The 24,739-nt window shown below is 30.3% G+C and overlaps 1 protein-coding gene across 1 annotated transcript in view; it reads left to right on the plus strand.

Moving 5' to 3' along the window:
• The window catches only part of LOC119677367 (nephrin), a gene marked incomplete at its 5' end in the record, with an annotated part of 83,435 nt that overhangs the window by 11,389 nt on the left and 47,307 nt on the right, over window positions 1-24,739 (plus strand). The window contains 9 exon segments of the mRNA XM_038088679.1: window positions 7,812-7,948; window positions 9,032-9,185; window positions 9,285-9,422; window positions 10,038-10,202; window positions 10,277-10,561; window positions 10,671-10,952; window positions 11,055-11,472; window positions 11,527-11,693; window positions 12,018-12,206. Coding sequence (XP_037944607.1) covers window positions 7,812-7,948; window positions 9,032-9,185; window positions 9,285-9,422; window positions 10,038-10,202; window positions 10,277-10,561; window positions 10,671-10,952; window positions 11,055-11,472; window positions 11,527-11,693; window positions 12,018-12,206 — 1,935 coding nt within the window.

Here is a 24,739-nt window from a genome sequence, read left to right on the forward strand (position 1 = left end):
AAAACTGAATTAATATTTGCATTTATCTTGCTGTTTTTGTGGTCGATCTCACTGTACCGCCACAGTATATTTCATGGCTCAAATATTTTGCATAAAAATTGAAGATAATAATAGTAACCAACACCAAAACGGTGAAAAGCAAAAGCGCCATACTGTGTTCCAACAGTGATGTGATTTGTACTAACATCAAATCATAATCTTTAGTATAACTGCAATGATGATAAGACAACAGCAACTTAGCATAAATGTAAAAGAGTAAATGACAATGGCAACAAAATAATGAACGTGATAATGATACATTAGTTGAAAGTAAATCTCCATAGTCGCACTAATAGTATTAGAAATTAACTCCTGTTCTGTTTTGTTGTTTGAGTGGCCGGCTAATGTACATCAGCGCAAATAGTAATAAATGCCACGCCAACAAAAATTCTTTCATAAAGCGTCATCGTTTCTCTTGTTCCTTTTGGTACAAAGAACGAAAGCGTTTGTAACAATAAAAAAATCAAGAAAAACAAGTCATCACCACATGAGCTTAAAACAAATTGTGTTGATTGACTGTTGAGCACCGAAAGGGCTGTAAAGGGCTAAAAATATCAGAAATATTACATCGTAGTAGGAGATAATTCCATGGTGGGAGTGCGCTCGTATCATTGCATGTAAGATTGTTTTAAATTATAATTTTTTTATAATGTAAAAATAAAATATAATATTTTGCTAAATAAATAAAACGCACTGGTTTCTCCCATATGTACTTAATTTCTTTTGTATATTTGTAGAATTTCTCATGTATTTTATATTTTTCTTTTAACCGAAAAATTTAACCTGATTTAATAATTAGTTTAATGTTAAGTATATTGTTTTTACAAGGTTAAAAATGAGCGAATTCGGATTTAAGGTAAATTCAGAACAATTGAAAGAAAACAATATACACATAGTAGAAAAAGTCTACGAATATTCACAAAATTTTTTTTAAATTACGCATAACTTTTTCAATTTTTACTCAAATTCATTTATATTTCCTAATTTATTTTAACCAAAGAAACAACAATAAAGTTGCAATATTAAAACTAAACAGTTATTCTTAAAAAAAAAATTAAACACAATTATGTGCAAAAGTAGCAATTTTTGAAGCAGAAAAAGTCTACGGATATTTCTTAATATTTACATTTACCGCTAATTTAAATGATATTTAATTATTAGTTGACTTCCTAGAGTCTAAAAATTAATCATTTAATATAATTTTTTTATATAAGCAATAAATTTTTACAATATAAAATAAAAGACGTGAAATTAGTTTGTGAGCTACAAATAACTGTTAAATTTTAGAAAGATGACGCAAGCCAAACAAAAATTGGTGAAGATATTGGTCGTCAATATTCAACTGTGCATAGAATAACAAATAATTTCAAAGAGACGAGTATTTACGTTTCTAAACCTCTCACTCACCGCCCCTCAATTCTGTCAAATAGAGAAAGACGTAGCATAATCAACCAGGTGAAAGTAAATCCAAGAGTAACAGCCTTCAAACTAGCTGAACATATTGCCGAAATACTAGAAAACAAAATATGTCCTGATACTGTGCGGAAAATTTTGAAGAAATGCATGTATTATACCCTGATTGCAGGAAAGAAGGTTATCCCACAGGTTATTAAATTTAAGATTTTTGTGAATTTTATTGTTTTAATGTAAATATTAAGAAATATCCGTAGACTTTTTCTGCTTCAAAAATTGCTACTTTTGCACATAATTGTGTTTAATTTTTTTTTTTAAGAATAACTGTTAATTTTTTATATTGGAACTTAATTGTTGTTTCTTTGGTTAAAATAAATTAGGAAATATAAATGAATTTGAGTAAAAATTGAAAAAGTTATGCGTAATTTAAAAAAAATTTTGTGAATATTCGTAGACTTTTTCTACTATGTGTATATTCGTTTCTTTATTTACTATACACATAAATGATGGTAGAGTAGAGTAGAGTAAATAGATTAAATTTAAAAAATGAAAATAATTTTTAAATTTTCACAAATAATTTAAAATAATTTTTATGAAAACTATAGAATAATAAAAGTTTATGGTATATAGAATGTGAATGAATGTGCAACTACAAACAAGAAATAGAAATGTGAAAAGTACATAAATTCAATATAAAGTTTATAGGCGGTAGTAACTATCAAGTCAACATAATGAGCGACATTTAACGAGCCTTAGCGGGCACGTTGAGTTCACTGCCCGAGATTAATTAAGAGCAGTTGAACAAGAGTCCTGACTGTCTGGGATTTATATTCTGCCGTGTACAACGTTTTGCTACAGTAATAATTATAAAAGCATATTGACTTCAGCCAACACAACAACATAACAACTAGCATAACTGTAACATTGGCAATTTGCCCGCTAACTTAAAAATGATCTACCTCAAAAGTAGCAAACAAAAGTATGGTACGGAACGGGCGATAGGAGTGCAAATCAGTTTATTATGAAGTTGCCTATGCACACTGTACTACAACTAAATATAGCCTCAATGCGTGAAGTGGAGTAGAGTCTCGTGGGATATTGAGAGCTCGACGCGAGCTTCATTATTAATCGATCAAATTTTGGTACGCGCTTTGAATTTATTCAGAGGAATACATAAATTTATTGTATTTGCCGATGTGTGCGCACACTTATTCGATTGTTTACTGCTGTGTGTGTAGCTGCTTTTTGATGACGACGTGTATGAGACTCGGCCGACTGCTATTGTTTTTGCATTCATCGCTCATTTAAAGTGGTGATTAAAATTAAAATAAGAAAAAAATAACGTTGGCAACAGCTGCCAACAGCAAAGTACGTGACAGTGAATTATCAGAAACTGCGTTTATTTTTCCTTATTTGCCTTAAAAGTTATCTACATTTTCTAGGATTTTTTTTTTTGGTTTTATCCGGTCTTATTAACATATTCAACATGCTCAACCGAATTAAATTTAAGTGCATAAATGAAAAAATTTAAATAAATTGCAATTATGTTGAAAAAAGATTTACTATTTTTGTGTCACTTCAATTTTAAGACAAAGCTTGGAAAGTTTCATGAAAATGGGATTATTCCTGCGAATAAATTTTCTTGTCACAATTCTCAACTATCATTGCTATGCGTGCTTTACCAAAATTAAAACAGTTTCCTTGTTTTAGGCGGTTTCGGTGGTAGTATGTAATTTGTAGTTTTTCAGTGGCTTTTCTTAATGAAATTGACTATAATATTAGTAGGATAAAGAAAGCAGTATGATTTTAGAATACTGACATGATTTTGATTTCGAGGAACGCGTAGAATTTTAGTCAATACAGCTATTTTCAGCAATTCATTCCGTTAGGCAATATGTTTTATTGACATATTTATATGTCAACATGTTATATACCCATAAGTATTATATCTTATTTTTCGATATATAATGTTAAACATAATACAAAACTTTGGTATTGTGTGTGTGTTGTTGTTGTACTCACTGGTACTCATAGTACCAGTACTCATAGTAGTCACTAGTATTTCCTGTATAAAATATTAAAAGAAACAAATATATAAATTTGCATTAAATAATAGAATTAATTATAAAAGAAAATCAAACAACAGACTTGATTCGAAGTTAAGGATAATAAAAAACAATTGAAATAAAACTATTTTATTGTTTTAAAATGTTAACACATTGTTAAATATGTTAAGTTACAACACGACCTGTTGGGACACAAAGTCTAAACCGCATACCTTTAGCGTACCAAAGTGACAAGCCTTCAAGGCCCGTACAACAACTGGCAATCAACTTAACTTGACTTCTTGTTACTTACAACAAACTGTTCATATGTGTCAAGTGGATATCACATAAGCATTTCACAACAGTTATCAACAGTTACATACATAAGCCAACACCTTGTGGGAGCTGTCTTCCTTTTAAAGAAATTAGCCATATCACATTTGCACTCAGAATTATGATAAAATTTCAAATAACTTCATCATAATTTCATGTGCATTTATCAAAAATTTGTTAATGTTGCTTGTGAATTATCAGCGCAGATAAAAAAATGGGCCGAAACATTTACGGCCCATTTTTGCTACACGCAAATTGCTTTTTATTAAATTGAATTTGTAGTTGTTTCGGTGTTTGCTGAAGACCTGTAACGCATTGTGATTTAGTAATTTTTATCTATGAATAGACGGCAAGTCAGAGGGACTGGAATATGTCAAAAAAAATTATGTACCTTGACTGATATCCTATATATTATATATATATATATATATATATATATATATATATATATATATATATATTATATATAATATATTATATATATATTAATATATATAATATATATATATATATATATATCTTTACTCTTAGGACTGAAAAGACTATCTTAGCACGAAAGAATACGTTAGAATTATCATTGCAGATTTTACAGTAAATATTCGATTTTAGTTATATTGTGAAATTTGAAACTAAAAAAAACTTACTTAAAAATGTTTCCTATTAAATGCTATTAGATGTGAGATAAAAGTATTTTATAGAAACTTTGGAGTTAGTCCCTACGTTTTTGATTGTCTTTATATTAAATTTAACCTAAAATACACATACATAAATGTTGTTGGGATGTTATTGCTATATTTTGTATGTATTATGAGATAAAGAGTATTGATTTAAAAAATCTTAAAAAGTTTATACAAAGTTAGTAAGTTATTTGTTTGCAGACATGTTTATACTTTAAAGAATATATTAAAGCGGATCAAGTTTAAATTAAAGCCAATGGGTATTTATATAGGCTAAAAGAAACGAAATCGGATATGCAAGTTCTCTAATTTGTTTCTATTTGATCTTTAATATTTATATTTTAAATTTTGTTTCTCTACAACTTCAGATATCTAGTATTTTAAGATATCAAGACAAATACGAGTATGTAAAGTATATTGAATTTCTTTAAATATATGTTAAACACATACGCATATAAGAATGATTTTAAAATTATATATTAAAGCCATATCAGCACCAGTAATTTCCAGAAAAATTAATTAATCTAATTATGGCCATCATTTGAATTATCAAAACTTCTCCAAAATCTACCTGAGACTTATTTTATCTATATAATTAACTATTTGATTAACTTCTGACTTATGGTATGGATACTATAACTTTAATAATTCAAATAATTTTGCTAAAAATTATTTATATATAATTTTATAAGTTTATAAGTTTTTAACATATAACATATGTTAAAAACTAAACTAAAGAAAATTAAATTTCTTTCCTACTTTAGAGAATTTAAGCTTCGCTGTCACTTTCAATTACTACTTTGAAAATCTTTAGCAATTTGTACGTCAATATGTCAAATATTCTGGAGTTGTAATCTCAAATATCAAAACTTAGATTTATGACCTCTCAGACAACTTTGGAAGTAACTACCAAAAGTGGAAGTAAGCGAAAGTTGCTTAAATTTATCTTTCCTGTTTTTGTTTCATTGTTTAAAGTATGAAGCAGTTTTTCTTATGCAGAACACATAAAGTATTTGACAAATTGAGTTACGTGTGTGCATAGTTGCGAGCTGCTATGTATCTACTTCTTTGTAATTTACCACGCAAAAAAAAACGTAATTAATTTTCACATTTTGTATAAATTCATTTATAATGATTATGTAACAACACAAAATATAATATATCTACATTTTGATATAAGAATGTGTGAAATCAAAGCATGAATGCGCTAAATAACAGCAGTTGCACATTTTTATTGCACTTTTAATATGCAACATTTTTATAAAATGTGCAGATGTTTTTGATTCTTAACGTTAGAATTCAGCTATCCATTTAAAGATAAAAATGAAGTTCAATTTAAGCTTACTCTGTGAAGTAAATTTTAGAATCTCGTTTGTTGCATTTCATTAAAATATTATTGATAACAAAATGAACTTAACGTTTAACGTTTTGTTACCGGTATTTTGTTCTATTGCGTAAAATGCACAGTTATACTATTGAATAAAATAAAATAAAATAGAAAATAAATAGGATACAAATTCTACTAGCTCTAGAAAGCGGAGCACTGTGATTGATGATTGATATTTTGTGTTGATTGCCGATTCTCACTGAACACAAGACACTCCGCCCATCAAATGAAAGCTAAAATGGTAGTGGTTTAGGACATATTAACAACCCGGTTTCAGGGAGAAGAACTCTCAACCTAGTGCCGCCTCGTGGCTAATATCAAAACCATACAGTTATATGAAATGTGACTGGAAGTCGAATCTGCTTGTAGGCAAATACGATATTCTGTATCTTTAGACGGATCCATCTAGTTAAGATGATAACATATGACATGGTGAACCGTTAAGGAACGTGCCAACAGTATCAGTTTTGTTCTACTAAAAAGGAAGAAACCATCGTTGCTAATGTATAGAATTAATTGTATCCTATTATTAAATAACTTAAGATCTTTAATAAATTGTATAATTTCAATAAAACATAAATTTTCAGGAATATTAAAATATTTAAACCTTAAGAATTGTTAGTGCTACTTCATACATAACATATGTACATAATTATTTTTTATAACATAAGTTGATAGTAAAGTGTTCTTTCGAATATTGCTGTACATATTTTTTAAAAATTTTTATTTTTGTTTTATAATCTTAGAAGTTTTAAAATAACAACTTCTAGGTTTTGGTTATCCGTAGAGTAATCTGTGGAATAACTTTATAATTTGATCTTGGCTATATGTCATATTCAAAAATCCTGGTTTCATAATAAATATATAGACATCATCCATTACATTTTTTAGAGTTTTTCTCTTATTTTTGTTGTTTAAAAATGAATTTTTAAAAAATATTTTCAATTGTTTCAGAACTCTTGTTTGTTTTGCCTTTAAAACAAAGTGGGAATTAATAGGTGCACTAATATTCAGCGAAAACCTTTAAACGCACCTTCGAACATTTAACTTGGGCCAAGTAATTTTAAATTTCACCCTCTTAACATATCACAGCATCCTTTCTGTTCTTCATCCAGTATGCAAAACTAAACTTTTCCTTTTGTGTTTTTGATCCTTTTTAGTAGCGCCAGTATTTTTGCAAAACATGCGGAGAATACGAGGCGCTGCAAGCGAGGCTCCAAGTCTAAATACCTAAAATAGCATAAAATGAAAATGTAAAATTAAAAATAAAAATAAAAATAAAAACAGAAGAGCAATAAAACTTTTTTTGGTTTTTTGGTTGCTCTGCCTTGCTTTGGGGTTTAAGGGAATTTTTATGTGCTCAAATTAAATAAAAATTTAAGGCACACTAAGTGGACAGCAGCAATGAAAGCAATAAAAAGTTAAATGTGTACCAAAGCAACAACAACCTCCACGCAAAACAAAAACAGTAGAACAATAGCAAAAACAATAATAAAGTAAGAGTCGAATTTTGCTGTATAATGATTTTAAATTTTTTTGTGCTGCCACTTTTCGTTGCGCTCATAATCAGCATTTTTTGTTGCGACCATTGTGAATGCCTCTGCTCCTGCCGCCATCTTGAACGATGTGATTGAATAACACGAATACAAACTGACCCTCAGGCATTTGTCCGGCAAGTCCACGGTGGCTTATTTTTGCTTTTGTACTCTGAATAAAATTACGACTGCTATTCTGTTCGTTTATAGCGAACACTCGATCGCTGCTCCACGTGGTTGTTATTTTTACTTATGTTTTCAATATGTGTTTAAAAAAATTTGTTCATAATTTTACGGTCGTCTTGTGCAATTTCACGCTCGATTTTTTCACTTCCAAAATTTATTTGCTTTGTTTCCTTAATTTCTTTGTTTTGTTTTTTAGATCCACCATCGCCGCCATTAATTTCGGGTTATATGGAAGGACAAATTATTCCAGCTGGTTCAGTGCAAAAACTGCTGTGTGTTTCATCAGGAGGAAATCCTTTGGCCACATTGACTTGGTACAAAAATGATAAGAGGGTGAGTCCTTGAAAGTACGATGCAATAAACTTAATTCATATTTATAAGTATGCAATACAAATACTTTACTACCGGAGTTGTCTTCTTTGAGACTTTTAGTTCTAGCTGGCCTGCATGTCTCCTTGATGCAGCAGTGGTATCAAACTACAATTCAAATATTCCATTGTGACATATTTTGATGTTAAAATGTCTAACAATGAAATAAAATGCAGCCGTGTTAACTCATAAAATCTTGACTTTCAGTATAAATTGAAAGCGACGGTATTAAAATGAAAATTTATGTACTAGTTATGTTGGGCGTTGTGAGGTTTGTTGTGTTTGTTGGGTTGCGCTATATATGTATATTGCAGTCCATTTCTAAATTGTTTACAAACCCTTTGGTATTTTCTTAATGATGTAAACTAACGCAGCTGTGTGGTGCTTAAGTTAGTTAATTGCATGACCAGTATAGAATCTGAGAATTGTGACAAAGCACATTACAGCTGTCTACAGCAAAAAACATCTCCATTTGGGTAGACTAAGCAAATATTTCTGCCATGTTTCTCTTATCAGTTTTTCCAAAAATGTGAACGCAACCTACAAACACTGATCCCCATGTGAAAGCTTCAGCTTTTACACACCTATGTATATTAATACTCTTAACGCTCGCCCACAGTTTAATATGCAAATTGCGAAACATTATCCTTGTTTACACGGTGTTAGCCACGGATCGTTGCTTGTCAGTGTTTAAGGTGTTGCAGTGGAGCAAAACAAAACGTTTCAATGTACCTAGTTGCTTGGTGCGACAGTTTTGTTATTTCAGCCAAGTGATAGCCGTAATGGGAATAACGGCTGTAGATGGAACTTAGAATCAACAAATGAGTATGTTATTAGAACAAAAAGCAGCATGGAACTGTTTTGTTTTTTTTAAAAATATCGTTGAAACGAAATATTTTATTTTAACAAAATTTCATTTCAGTTTAATTATAAGTACATTAAAGTTTAAAAACATATCATAGAAATATATAGAATGTGCACAAAGTAATAATATATAAAAATTATAAAATTTTTAAACATTAAACAATACTGTATTGTATTTGACAGATTAATTCAGTTATTCGCACGGCTGACAAATCTGTCTCTGCTGAGATTACTATTTTAGCTAACGTATCAGATAACCAAGCTCAATACCGCTGTGAAGCATCCAACACGGCCACCGAAATACCAATTTTTGAAACAACAACCCTTAGTGTGCATTGTAAGTTTTTTTGGCTCATATATACTCAATAAATATGCCTTTATATACTTTTATGCACTTCTTAATATAAAATGAATTCAACTTTTATACTTCACTTAGTTGCACCTGAAACTGTAAAAATACGGATCGAACCTGAGGAATTAAAACCTGGCGTGATGGCAACGATAATTTGTGATTCCAGTTCAAGTAATCCACCGGCAAAACTGTCGTGGTGGAAGGATGGTATTCCAATCGATGGTAAGTGGAAAAGAATGTCAGAAATCTCTTATATAGCCTAATGTCTTGACACACAGAGTCGTTTTTAAATTTGCTTTCAATTGAAATAAACTAAAGCAGTTGGAGTGCTGCCCAAAATTAAGACATTTTTGGATCAACAGGATGCGATGCTCTTGCATTGTTTTATTGTTCCAAATGTTGGGGTTTTGTTTTCTGCTTTTGTTATATTATTTTTGTGTTCATGTGCAGACAGGCAAGAAGGGGTGTGTTACTACAAATTGGACGGCGCCGTTAAGTATTCAACTACAGGCTGTGCAGGCGTTACCAGCGTTAGTTTTGTTTTTCTGAAAACCTTTAAATATATGAAAATTTTGAAACATAGAGTATTGCCTTCATATGCATAAAAAATTAAAAACTTCAAATGAAAATAAAAATTTAAGCTCAAAATCTTCTAAGCCACTGAGTTATTTTTGCGATAATATAAAACGCGCTTTAAGTATTGTAAATATCGTTTAGTGTATCGTTTGCTTGTTTTGAATTTCACATCCTATTTAGTCACTTTTTTAAACATAACCGGATACGAATATTTTATGTTAGCTTTTCTCGTTTTTGCATTTACTCCTTTATTTTTCGTAGGCATTAATAATACCTCCAAACCAGGACTTTGGGGTGGTATAGTTTCAACTCTGGGATTCAGGGTAAATATTACCCAGGAAATGAACGGCATTGTTTACACATGCCAAAGTGCCAACGAAGCACTGCAGCGTAGTGTTCATGAAGCAGTTAGCTTGGATGTTCTGTGTAAGTACGAAAAAATAGTTACTCTTAGAGATTCAAAATTTCAGATGAATTTTCTGTTTTTGGTGCACCTTTAGACCGCCCTAAATTTGTGCCACCGCCTTCGAATACTGCAGTTGGGGTAGAAGGGGAATCAATGCAAGTAGTGCTTTTAGCAAATGCGAATCCCATGTCAATTGCATATAATTGGATGAAAGATGGTCAGCAAATTCCATCAAGAGATAATGGCGAACATCGTATTTATGCTGAAGGCGGTAATTTAAATTTTACGAAATTGCATAGAAGTGATGCGGGCATTTACACTTGTGAGGCGAGCAATTCTCAGGGCAAAGCCAGTTTAAATATAACCGTAGTCGTAGAGTGTAAGTAATAAATCAATGCATTAGTTTGATTAACATAACTAGTAAAATTCGTTTAACTAAAGTCCATTTAATAATAATTGTATAACTTTTAATTTTTGGTGGCTGACAGATGGCACAACTATCAAATCGGTTTCAGAAAACGTGATTGTAAATCCTGGTGAAGATGCAATGTTGTCATGTAGCGTAGAAGGGAAACCACTTACTGAAGAGCACGTCAAATGGGAACGTCTTGGCTATGACATGACAGTTAAAACTTCAACTACATTTGCTAATAGCACTTCGTACTTGCACATTAAGGACGCACAACGGGAGGATGTTGGCAACTTTCGTTGCATTGCCGATAACCGTGTGGCAAATCCAACAAATCGTGATGTACTTCTTATTGTCAAATGTAAGTAGTTCTGTTAGGCAATAGTAGATTCAGCATATTGCTGCTGACGAAGTCAAATACGTTCATGCTTACTTGTGCATAATCTTTAACGTCGTTTTGCAGTTGCACCAGAAATTGATAAGTCGCCCACACTGCTACGAGCAGCAAGTGGCACCAATGAACGTGGTCGATTGCCTTGCCGTGCACAAGCATCTCCTAAACCCAACTTTATTTGGCGGCATGACAACGCTGATATAAAGAGTACACACAAATATGAAGTGGAAGAAAAGAAAATAGATTCATTGACGTATGAGTCAACTTTGATTATAGAGAAAGTCGCTCCCGCGGATTATGGCACTTATGAATGTGTTGCAAAAAATGAATTGGGACAAGCGGCCGAGACGGTCAGACTCGATATTACATCACAACCGGATACGCCGCTCAGTCTTAATATACTTAATATAACTCATGATTCGGTGACGATGACATGGACGCCTGGGTTTGATGGTGGCCTTAAAGCCTCTTATCGGGTGCGCTATAGGTAAGCAAGAAAGAAAAATAATTTGTAGTTTATTTCATTTTTAAGTTTATTTAGAGAGGCACATCGTGAGCAGTATAAATACATCGACGGATTGCCGAATAGTCATAAGCTTACTATTACGGGGTTACGTATGAACACATTGTATTTATTTTCCGTAATGGCCTTTAATGATTTGGGGCAAAGCAAATATATGCCTGACTTACAGCGCGCACAAACGAAAGGTAAATGTTTTTGACATAATCGATAAATAGATATATTTCCACAGATTTAAATATTAAAAAACCAAATAATATTAACCTCATTGTGATGACAGCAATAGGCATTGTGATGCTACCCATTGGCAAATAATCTTAAGCTGCACTAGGATACTATTTGATTTTTAGTTTTACAGAAACTAAGACTAAAACTATCTTATAGAAATTCAAATATTTTCGTTTCTTTCCTTGGATAGTAAATGCACTACAATATTTTCATTATTTGTGTCATTTGTTTTCACTGCTGCTTTTTCAATACTTCGCAAAATTTTTATATTCGCAATTGATTAGAAGCTCCACCGCCTTCACAACCTGCCTCATCCTTGGGTGGACCGCCTACCACGAGCTCCACACCGCTAGGAGGTACTTCAGGACTGTTGTTATTGATTGGAGTAGTGTCTGGCATTACTGTTGTGTTGCTGAATGTGTTTATCATCGGCTGTTGTTTGCATAGACGTAACCAGAAGCGGCTTAAACGAGGTACGGTACACAAATACTCACAAACACTCTCACATATATTTACTGGAATATGATGCATTTACCAAAAATGTCTGTATTGCTTCCATATTTAATGAGTTTATCTATTATTTTATCAGCAATTACCTTATCTGTTTTCCTAGTATGCCCTTAAGTTTTATTTTAGTGGATTTTAGTTTTCAATTTTCGGTTTTTTGAGTTTCATCTATTTTCTGTAAATTTCTATTTTGTGCTTAACTGATGCGAGTTTTTACGTATGTCAGTGCTGAATTATCAGGTTTTTCGGATTCCGGAGAATAATAAAATCAAACAGATTTCTTTTTCTAAAGTTATCTGACGTTTGTAGAACTTTAAAGTAAACGTAAACGAGGCGCAGATTTCGAATTTTCCCATATTTTGTTTTCTTCTGTGGAAATATTTGGTTCACATACAATTTTTATAAATATTTAACATTTTCTTATTTATATATTATTTCATTTTATTTATTTGCGTTTTTTCACTTTTGATTTATTTTTATTTTACACTGACACTATTCGCACTAAATTTAAACCTGCATTCTGTGTCCTGCTGATGTCTATTGGTTCACATAAAAATGTTATTAAAAACTCCACTCACACAAAAGGTCTTGAAATGATGCCAACAGAGTTAACCGAGGATTCCAATACACCAAATCTGGTAATAATTGGCATTTCACTGGCAGCTTTTGGCTTTTTGCTGGTCAATGTCGCTTTGGTTGCCTGGTTTTTCGTGCATCAAAGACGTAAAAAAGGTCAGATATTTTTTTTATTTTTATAATATCCTTTTTGGCTTTTATTTCATATCTTACAATTTTATTTGTTATATTTTATTTACTTCATTTGCTACAAAGCAGTTTTTATTTTTAAGTACTCTCATATTTTAAATTTTTTTGTCGCTTGTTTTTAAATAAAATTTTATTCTCTCTGGATTTTTTTAAAAAATTATTCAAATTTTTATAATAGCAGGTAAGTAAGATATTTGTGCTTGTTAAGGGTTTTGGATAATGTTTCGTGATTAACTATAACGAAAAAATTTAAAGGCGCACTCAAGTAATTAACACGCAAACGAATAACCATATATTATGAATATTTAAAGCGAAAATTTGTAATAAATAGTCACTTAAGCTAATTTCTGAACCTAGATTTAAGTACGAGGGTCACTATTAATATTTTGAGCCTTGGCAGCACTGATTATTGTTAGGTGTTAATGCGTATGAGCGGGAACGTAAACAGTAGTCGACTGTATGGGTGATTCAAGATGAACCAAATCCAACAAAAGATATTCGCGCTTAAAGTATTTCGAAACAAATGGTCGCTTGTTTTTTGGGAAAACTGGTTATATGGCAACTATATCCATACCATTACAGGAACGTAACAATCATCTGTTTACCGGAAGTCTTCAGTGAAATACGGAAAACAAAAAACCGCCATCGGATCATTCTCCATCTCTATCAATTCAATGCGAGTGCTCACACATCGTCTAATAATCGACATTCAAAAAATCTAGATGATGGGTCACCCGCCGTACAGTACTGATTTGGTACTCAATGACTTCTTCTTGTTCCCGAACGTGAAGGATAAAATGCATGGCCGTTGTTGCATTTAAAAACCATATTTTGGAGGTGTCTGAAGAAGATTGGAAGAAATGCTTTGACAAATGGTTCAAACGCATGCAAACGTGTATTAATCATAAAGGATAATAATTCGAGAAACAATAAAGCAATTTTCGGTGCTGTCTGAAGAAGATTGAAAGAAATGCTTTGACAAATGGTTCGAACGCATGCAAACGTGTATTACCCATAAAGGATAATAATTCGAGAAACAATAAAACAATTTTTAACGACAAGTTAGTATTTTTGCATTATTAGGATCAAAATATAAATAGTGACTCCAGTAGTAAATAATAAGAAAAATTATTAGAAACCAGAATAAAATTCATTTTAGTATCAATGCATTTAAGAATTCAGTTAAAATCTTTATATAAATCACAAAAATTACAACCACCAGTATGATCAGTTCCATATCAACCTATCTTTGTAAGGTTCCTGAAATTCCATCCTTCCTCAATTTTGGGATGGATCACATTGTGAATTTACAGCATCTATAATGTAAGGCTAGAATATTACTTATCGTGTACCTGTACCGACTTATTTATTAATCTAAGTAGTGCCATTTGTTCTCGTTTAGAATTTTCCTGTCAGCAAATTACACATTATCCTGTTTAGTACAGTTAGCAAATGCAAGGATCAGGCAATATTCAGCCTCAACAAAGATCAGAACACTTTTGTATAAAGTTTTGCGTTTATAAAAAGCACCAGCACTTCTAAAATGTAATTATAGAGATCACAGAAGCTCCTTAATGAGCTTCTTGTATTATTATTGAGCTTTGGGTTATAAATATCCACAATGAATTTATTTATTTCTTTGTTTTTATCAATTTCTAAGAACATGGTTTAAGCCTGATTTCAGACTGAATTGACTTCTACTATTGGGTTTGTAAATTAGGTTTGAAAGTCAACTATACTATATAAAAAATGACAAAGGGTGTATAAGATATGCTTTTTGCTTAGTTGACCCAAAGTATGCACTTGGTTACAGAGCAAATGGTTACGACCATAATTTTCATAACTGCTTAATGTTTTATTACAAAGCCGCGATTTTCTACCTGCATGATATGATTCCTGGTACAATATTTTGGTTATATACATTTGATTTTAGATCTTAAATCATTATAATAATGTATACATTTAGAGCTTATGTAACTATTTGTTTGTTGGTTTTTAATTATGGAATGTTTCTTCCTTCAGTCATACTCTCCATATTAATTTTATTATTTCTTTTTCTTCCCAGGCTGTTAATGGGTTTTTCTGTTCCTTTTGTGAAGATAATGGTAAAAATCGTTTTTCCTCCTAAATTTGTTCCTCTTTACTCTAGTTTGAATATTCATCACATTGTGTATATGTCTTGTTGCTTGTCTTACTTTATATGTAGTGCTCAATTCTTTCCAACGGGCTGAGTTTGTTAAAAAATATTCTTAAGCAAATACAATCTCATATTTGCATGTCAATAATTTGAAATTGAGTACATAAACGGCAAAAGTAAGCAGTACGTGAAATTTACGTAAGGTTGAAAGGAACAAAGTCCTAAGTTATGACTTTGTATTCTGTATATAAAACGTAACTAGTCAAGTGAAGCGCACAACAGATATAAACCATACAGAGTGCGAATATACATGCTTCCAGAGAACTAATATGCATCATGATAAGCGAGGTAAAAATACTTCAGTTCTAAGTTTTAGCTTATGTTCCCGAAGAGCTGCTGCATCTGCTTTACATAAATCATGCGAGTGAATGTAAAAACGACAGATACAAGACACTAACTGACTTTGTGTAACACAGGCGGTTAAACGTGATAATGCTCAGGGTACAGTACATTTTTTCAGAGTTTTTTAGATAGATACTTTTGATACTTTAATTACAAAAAGTGTTACAGCATTTGTTCTATATTTCCCATTATTATTTTTAAAACTTTATTAGACAAGTTTCAAGTCATACCGAGCTAACTTATAGGTTAATCGTTGAAGCAAAAAGTAGAAAATGTTTGGTTACACTTTCATTTGGAAATTTTACACTTAGAACTGTCAAATATGCGCAGTAAAATAATAGAATTCAATCGAATGATTTTCTCGGAAACGATTTCCTTTCTACTTTCTTTTAGAAAGTTTATCAGTTTTTGAGTTTATGGTGAATTGTGTTTTGAATTAAGGTCGCAATAAAAAAGTCTTATTCGTTTATTTCATTAAAATAAAGCTCCTTAGCATTTACTTTTAGAAGAATGTATGTTTACAGATACAGGACAATTAAAGAATTGTATGTTGGCCTGTTATACTCAATACTTAAATTTAGACATAATGAAATAAAAATGTTTATTCTTTTCAACTTTGGACACAAATATCAATCGAATATTAGCAAATAAATAAAAAAATAATTTTTTGTTCTGAATATTTACTTTTTGTAGCACTAATTATTTCTGTCTAAACAAATTTTTGTAGTACTGTATAGTTAAATTATTTTTAAATTAAATTTTTGTGTTTGATAGATTTTTGTAATCAGCATTACAGCTACTGGAATCTTTTTACCTATTTGTTAGTTATTTCGATTATAAGTTATCGAATAGATAGTTATTGAACTATCCGCTTGATATTATTTGTAACTAAATTTGTTGTTGTGTACAGGAAATTTCATGTACTTGTTAATAACACCTAGACATTCAATATTCACAGAAACTATAATATGGGTCCATAGTTTTAAACTACAATACCTTAATGAGTTTTCCATATTATATTTTTGAACATTAAAATCTTACTTAATTAAGTGTAAATTTATTACGGCAATGCCAAAATCAACAAAAAGAATATTGTAGCTACTTTGTTGTTGGTAAACTTTACCAGATTTTGGAACCGCTATTGGCGTAAAATTATGAAATCCTACTGTATTAGATTTTGTATACTATATATTTATATATAAACTCGCTTATATACTCGCAGCAATTCAAAACTATGTTCGATCGCGATAGATGACACTGTTGTGATTAAAAATATTGTAATATATTTTCAGACAAATCCGATTTTTAATATTTTTGTTCTAATAAGCAAAGTTACGATCATTTAAAAAATTAAGATTTAATTGCATTGAATTTAATTTAACTTAAATTTTCTCTCAATATGTGTAAATAAAAATGTTAAAGTTTTTGTTATTTTGTTTGCTGTTGAACATTATGTCTAACTTTTTTTATTATTTTTAATGTGGAAATAAAAGTTTCTCCTCTAATATTCTCCTTGACGTCAAATTAAGGCTGTGAGATATAAAACGTAATATGCGGTTTATTTTGTTATTTTAATGCTTTATAAAAAGTTTTTGCAACATTCGCTAATATTTTCCAATTTTCACAAAATCGAGGCACTGTCATATTAATATCATTAATAAAATACAGCGACAGCAAAAACACTACAGAAATAGCAACTTCGAATTTCAAGCGAGAAAAACCAGAGCACACACAAAATATGGATACTTGAACTGCCTGCGTAAACCAAACAAAATCACAATGAACCGGAACCAGTTGAACGCAATAAAATAAATACTTGAAGGCTGTGGGATGAGCACCATAAGTTGACGACTGTTGTAGGAATTTCAACATTTCAAATTCCGTTACCAATTCAGTTACGTTGAAATTGTTCTAGTTTTGTGGAGTTGAGTTTATTTTGGTGCTATTATGGACTAGAAGTAGGACGTAATTCTGCCTATTAAAACGCAATGCTGAAATCAATAGTCGATTCAACACAAAACCAAATTTGCAGAAAGTCTTCGTTTTCTTTTTGCCAGCCCTTCAATAACACCTAACTCTTTTCATATTATCCCCTTTAGATAAACTTTTAATGCATATATACCATAGTATGGTTCACACTATGAACATTGACGTAGTATTAGTGTTCAGTGATGAAACGCTGAAATTTATTACAACAGTATCACAAAATTGCTCTAGAATGGCTTGATTAAAAAAATTGAATTATCTTATAATTGTCCTTTTGATAAATGAGTGTTAACTAATACTGTTTTTGCAATCCATAATAGATAGGATATTTTTGACTTCAATTTCAATTAAACGAAACTCTCAGTCAATACGAAAACTTATAAAGATGTTGGTGTTGCATTACTTCCTAATTATTCATGTAACATTGACATTTATTATTGTGACTGAAATCAAGCTTTTTGTGAATTTTAGTGAATTTGTTAAATTACGCAGAGAAATAAGTACTACATACTTACGAATTTCAATTATATACATTGAGGATTCTTCTTGGTAGTCATTTTGACTTCGACTTTCCTAAAATTACTTCTCAAAAATTTTTAACATCTTTGGCATTTTAAGAAAAAAGAAAAAGTTATAACAAAATGAAAATATTAAAATTGTTCAAGAAAACCAAATCTGAAACCTAACTGCTGAATACCATCAAAGTTAAGTTGAACTTTTTGTTATTGCATCTAGATAAACAGGTTAAAAAAATTGCACTCATACAATCGTATCAATCTATTACGCAAGTGCTCTAACACAGTTCTTTGTTTGAAATGAGAATGAGAATATACCGATAACTAGAATGCTGATGAGGCACAATTCCAACTATTCATGTATGTTTTCCGTTGCACTACTTTTGCAAAATGTTTGCTTTCCTGCTTAGCAAAGTAAAGTGAAGTATAAAGTTTTTAACTTTTGACTGCACGTGGACTTGCGTCAGCACTTCTAGCATTCATCATCTGCACCATTGAAAAAGGATTCGGTTTGTTTTCGTTTATTGTTAGGATTATTATATTCTTTGAATTTATATTCTTGGTTGGTTGTCACACAAGAACGAAGTGAAATACTCAAAAATGTGTGCTCTACTATCTCTCCTCGGAAACAAGTTACAGTGCATCCTTATTGGTGTGTGCAGAACTATCAAGCGTCCTTACACTTTTTGCCTGCCATATGAAATCGCAGTCTTTTGACAAGCTGAAAACAAAAATTAAACAGAAAAGTGTTTCACTTTTATTATCAAAAGCTCTTGAAGAGTAAGGATATGTGCCCAGATGAGATATGGCATGTGCGCTTTTTGACTAATTTCTTGATTACTTCGGTGCTTATTATTGTGCTTTATTTTGTGAATATACAAAACAAATGTTGACACTATAAAAACTAAAAATACTTAAAATTCTCTGTCTCTGACTGATTCATTTGCAGTGCACTTAATTAAAGTCAAAAAAATTCATTTCGTTTCGTTTTTTAAGTTCATATTTCTTGCAAGTCAAGGTTAAGCACTACTCATCCAATTCATGCATATTTTCATAACTTAAACAAATAGAACTTTTCTCAAATATTGAATTAAAGTAAGAACGTTGAGATAATTTTTATCTTAAGAAGAGCAATTCAAATGTTTTTTGTAAGTTATATTCTAATTGTAGTCATATCTCATACCAACACAACTCACTTGTTCATTATTTACTTAGTAAAGATATTCTGAATCTAAAACTGAACCTAAAAGAAAAAAAATTACACAAACATTAAAATGCTAATTAAATTAAAATAAGATACAAAATTTTAATTACACAATTAAATAGTTTTTTGTCTTCGAAGTGGAAGAAAGTTGAATATTTAAAAAATGTATATATATATTTATTTAAATCTATCAAATTAAATCTACTTAGAGTAAGATTTAGTAGAAAAATAGTGTATTCACACGGCTGAAGTTAATTTCATTGGTGGATCCATAATAAATCGGCATTCACACTATATTTTTATATTCGCTAATCAATTATTTGAGAAAATACGTAAAAAAAAAACCACAGTTTCATAAGAAAGATTTTATAGCAAGAGGTACTAAAGAGCAGAACGAAACAGAACAATAAAAAAACGTAAGGAAGTTGCTTAATCGACATCAAAAATTATGCCATCCATGTACTAATTAATGAAAACTAGCTCATATGGTTTGGATAGACATAGAAATTAAAATTATATAATGGAAGTTGCATTATATAATAGTATTGTCGTTTAACAAATATCAGAATGGAAATGGAAGTTGCATTGTATAATAGTATTGTAGTTTAACAAATATCAGAATATGTAACGTTACCCTTATAGACACAATTACTTGCTTATTGCTGTCCTTCTCTCCTAGTGGAGCATACGGGCTCTATAGACACAATGATCTTATATTATTGATTTTATAAATTACAAAATAGTAATAATAAAGTAATAATAAAAATTCATCAATTTTAATTCTTATGTTGATGACCGAAATATATATCTATAATTTAGAATAGTTCACTAACAATATTTTGTGAATTCCCAAGCATTTTCAGTTTTACTTAAGGTTTTTTCCATTTGTTGTTACAAAATTCAGCTAAATACTACAAAATATTATTTGCTTTATAATTTTTAAGTAATTAAGCCCTCTAAACTGCAAAATTGGTTGTTGCATTAACTGTCATGGCACGGTCTTTTGAAGTTACATACTGTCAATTTAAAAGCGTTTATAAGATTTTATTGCATCTATACCACATCGACTAATTAATGATATTGTGTTGTGTTTAGGTAACATATAATCCTTATTATACCTGAACACTATCGTTTATTTATCATCGACTCTTAGGTTAACAATTTATAAGTTATTGTGTGTTACTTGAAAAGTGAAAAAGTAATTATTAATTAGGGTGAAGGACCTAATAGTCCAGTCCCTTATGCTTAGTTAACTTTAAAATTAATTTTAATGTCACTTCTCTCGATAGTGAATACCCCACATCAATCTTTGTATTTTCTTTTTGCCTAAGGTGACTATTACCTCTTTCAGAACTTCTCTGTGATATTTTGTCATCAATGTTTTTCATTTCATATTTATGTAGTATGTCTGCTTTAATGAGTATTATTTGTCAGCTGTACATACTGTAGCGTACTATACACTATTGCTCTTGTGTTTATAAAAGTGAACTATGAAATATTGAAAATAATAAAAATATAATTAATAATATGATAAAAAAAGTTAATATTCACTTAATTATGAAATTATATAGGCAGACATTTCTTCTCATCTCTGTTTTCTTTTTAGAATTCATATATTCTTATAGAAAACCACATCAATATACATACTTATACATATTTCTTTGACTTTAATGTTTTGTATGTTAAACTCAAGGAAAGTTTCCAACTCTTTATTAATTTACTTTAAATTGTAAACTTAAACTTAAGTGCTAATATTGCTTACAGTTTTAAGAAAACAAAGAAAAGCCTTATGCATGAAGAAAATCAATTTGAAGAAAATCAATTTCATACAAACAAGTGGAAGCCAAAAAATGTTTCCGTATACATTTCTTCACAAATCATTTCCAAGTACTTGACTAACAATAAAATTTATGCACATAAAATTTAATAAATTCCTGTATTGCGGGAAGTTAGGACATGTTATTTGCTTTGCGCTATGTAAAGTATTCCATATTAATTCACACATAAAGTTTTGGTTGTGAAAATATTTGCAGGATTCACTTGTTATAATTCTGTAATTTTATTATAAAGGTATATCTTTACTGCTAGGCTAGAGTTTTTCCAGAAACTATCCTGAGCTGAAAATTATTCTTTTCAATAAAAATTATTAATTTTTACTTCTTGGTAGATACGTTCTTTTGCTATAAGATTTAATAAATATATTCTCTCCATCTAAAGTCAGAGGAAACCAATTAAAAAAATTAAAAATTGTTAAAAAAAAAATTGTTATGATATCATGAAGTCTGATAAAGGAAGCGGTTCGGCCTTAAACTATGAACTGAAATATTTGACATCTATAATGAAGTTATCTGAAATCTGATTTAATTAAATTTAATGAGGTTTTTAACTTTTAAACTTTTTGCTTTAACCTCAAAATAATTTCGTTTTGCGCATTTTGTTTTTGTTTTGTATACAAGTTGGACTCGATAATAAAATGAAGTTTAAATTGTGAACCATGAATTATTCTCAATTACGAATGATGTTTATGTGAATAGTTTAGTTGAAAACGAAATCAAACTAATTTGAAGTTATTAAGTGTGGGTAGTAAGAATTAATCAATACTATTTGTTTTCTTAAGTTGGTTCTTTAAATAATCTAATAATACAAATAATTTTATATCAGAAAGTTGAGTGCTTAGTGGTATGTACTATATATATAATTATATAATGGAAGTGTAAAAAAGTTTACAATGTTCCCATACTTGCCTGTTGTTTGACAAAATGCAAAACAAAACTCCGAAAACATTGGATTGATCATTTCAGAATAACATTGCTTAGTATTAAAAGAAATGAATTTAAAAGCTCTAATTTTATTCCAGCACTTGTTTTAAGATGCTGCTGTGGCAGGAAAACAAGGAAAATATTAGCTGCTATTCAATTTAAATAACTACCTCAAACTTTGCCTCCACGCGAAATGGATCATAAATTAATTTGCTCCTAATACAACAATTTTAGTATGAAGAATAAAATTATTTACATGTCATATACAGGGGTAATGCAAAGCCGTTACCAACACTTCTGAAAACTCAGTTACAATTTAATCTATTAAAAGTAAATAGCGCAACAGTAGCGGTTGTATTAAAATACCGAAATATGCTGTCAACAACAATATGGATTCATAGCTACATGTGTATGTTATAAGACGATCGGAATAGACTGGATGAAATAAGATATCAATATTTAACTAAAACTGTTATGTTGTACATAAAAGTACCTTTACCATTACCATTATGAACGATATATCTAGAGGACGTGCAATACTAGTAACAATTAAACTAACAATAACGTAATTTGAAGTTAAATACTTTCATTGAGAATTATAACTTATAATCAAATAGCAAAACGTTTTACCATATTTTCTACTACGTATATTACCTTACCGCGATGTATTTTTTTATTTACAATTGATTGTTTAACTGATATTCTATGTTGCTATTACTAATAAATAGTAAACTCAACCTATACATAGTATTAATTCCTTGAATATATAATAATTATATTATAAATTCATTAAAAATAACTAAATAAATAAAAGATTCGTGCGAAATGTATTTCCAATCACAAGCTGGCAACTCTAATTACCAGCACTGTTAACGTAGATCATATTTGAGGTACTTATAACCATTCCATAAATACCATATCCGTATTTTAATAGACTCTACTGTGGCAAATTCAAAGATTGATTAAGCGTTTATAGGTGAATGTCAAACTAAATCGGTTCGAATTGACACAGGTTAAAGTGTAATATAAATGCAATAAATGATATAGTATTATAAAAGGATATGATTTTGTAAATCTGATTTAAATGTAATATGTAATGTTGAGAAAAAGAGATAAACTTTGTGTAATTTTCATTTTTGGAATTGATAATACCGCATTGGCAAATTGAACGTGGGCTTAAGTATTTTACAGCGACTTTTTTAGTCTGATTAATGTAACATACTGCCTTCAAATAATTTTAAGCTGCTGTCACTATTTCTTTGAATGACTTTTAAAATGCTTACCTACTGTGATGTTTCGTTTGCCTGTAATGAAGCAGAAATGGTTTCTTTGTAGAAGTTGTCTGTTTCATGCTGCCTTAATATTACAAAATAGAACATTTTCACCGATGCGTACAAAAGAAAACGCCTAGCAATATAATACTATACAACCGACCGCAAAAATGCGTTGGTACGTACCAAGAAACGTCCGCTCCGAAAGCAGCTTCGAATACGTTTTGTTCTTATGTCCTTTTTATAATTTATTTTCTATTCTAAGTAGAACTTTTGCTGCCTTATCAAGAAATGTTAGTTTGTTGGTGTTCCCTGCACTCCACACAATATCTATTTATTTCCCTTTGGTAGAGCATCATTCCTCTCTCCTCAAATGTACATGAATCAAAAATTACAAGTCAAAACTTATTCCGAAATTTTAACCAAAATAAATTGCCGCGGATATGTGGTGCAGTTTATCGCTTCTAAGAACGAGAAACATTCATAAACATCATTCGTAATTGAGAATAATTCATGTTAAGTTATTCATTAATATTTTTATTGTCGCCTAAATACAGTTCCAACGCAGATATCTCAACATTTATTAATACGGTACAGGAAAGTATGCATGTTTTATGATTGCAAACTACAATAACGTTTAATATACTTTAATTAATTTGGAAGCATAAAATATTTTAAAATTGTTAAAAAGATGTGTAGAATAATATGAGTAAAATATATTTGGTGCACTTTATATTCAACTTTTGGTCCAAATTTGACATAAACTATGTTATAAAATATGCAGCAGATTGAAATTGAAAAATTCATGCTATACTCGCAAATACTTTAAATTTTTTAAAAGAAATTCTAAAAATAAATAAATAAGCTTTAACATAATTCGAAAAGGATTTCTACCACAACAGCACTATTGCCTTGCACGAATAATCCGGCTTTCGAAAGAAATGTTGCAGGATGCGTACTTTGCACTTTAGTACCGGAAAGCATTTAGCATATTTGGCTTAGAGTATGAATCTTAGCTATCGCTGTCATTGAATATAAAATTTGAGGAGAGAGGAATGATGCTCTACCAAAGGGAAATAAATAGATATTGTGTGGAGTGCAGGGAACACCAACAAACTAACATTTCTTGATAAGGCAGCAAAAGTTCTACTTAGAATAGAAAATAAATTATAAAAAGGACATAAGAACAAAACGTATTCGAAGCTGCTTTCGGAGCGGACGTTTCTTGGTACGTACCAACGCATTTTTGCGGTCGGTTGAATACACACAGTAATCGTAGTTCTTAAAAAGGATGCCACGAAACCGAAATTCACATTCGGCTTTTGCTATGTGAATTTTTGCAGCAGCCACAAATATTTGTGCTCAAGTTTCATATTTTTTGATTAAAAATTTGGTATCGCAGTGTTGTCTATTATCGTGTCTCATTTTGGGTATTGCGGAACTTAAAGGACTTTAAAAAT

This window comes from Teleopsis dalmanni, chromosome 2, assembly GCF_002237135.1.
Source record: "Teleopsis dalmanni isolate 2A chromosome 2, ASM223713v2, whole genome shotgun sequence".
Lineage (NCBI taxonomy): Eukaryota > Metazoa > Arthropoda > Insecta > Diptera > Diopsidae > Teleopsis > Teleopsis dalmanni.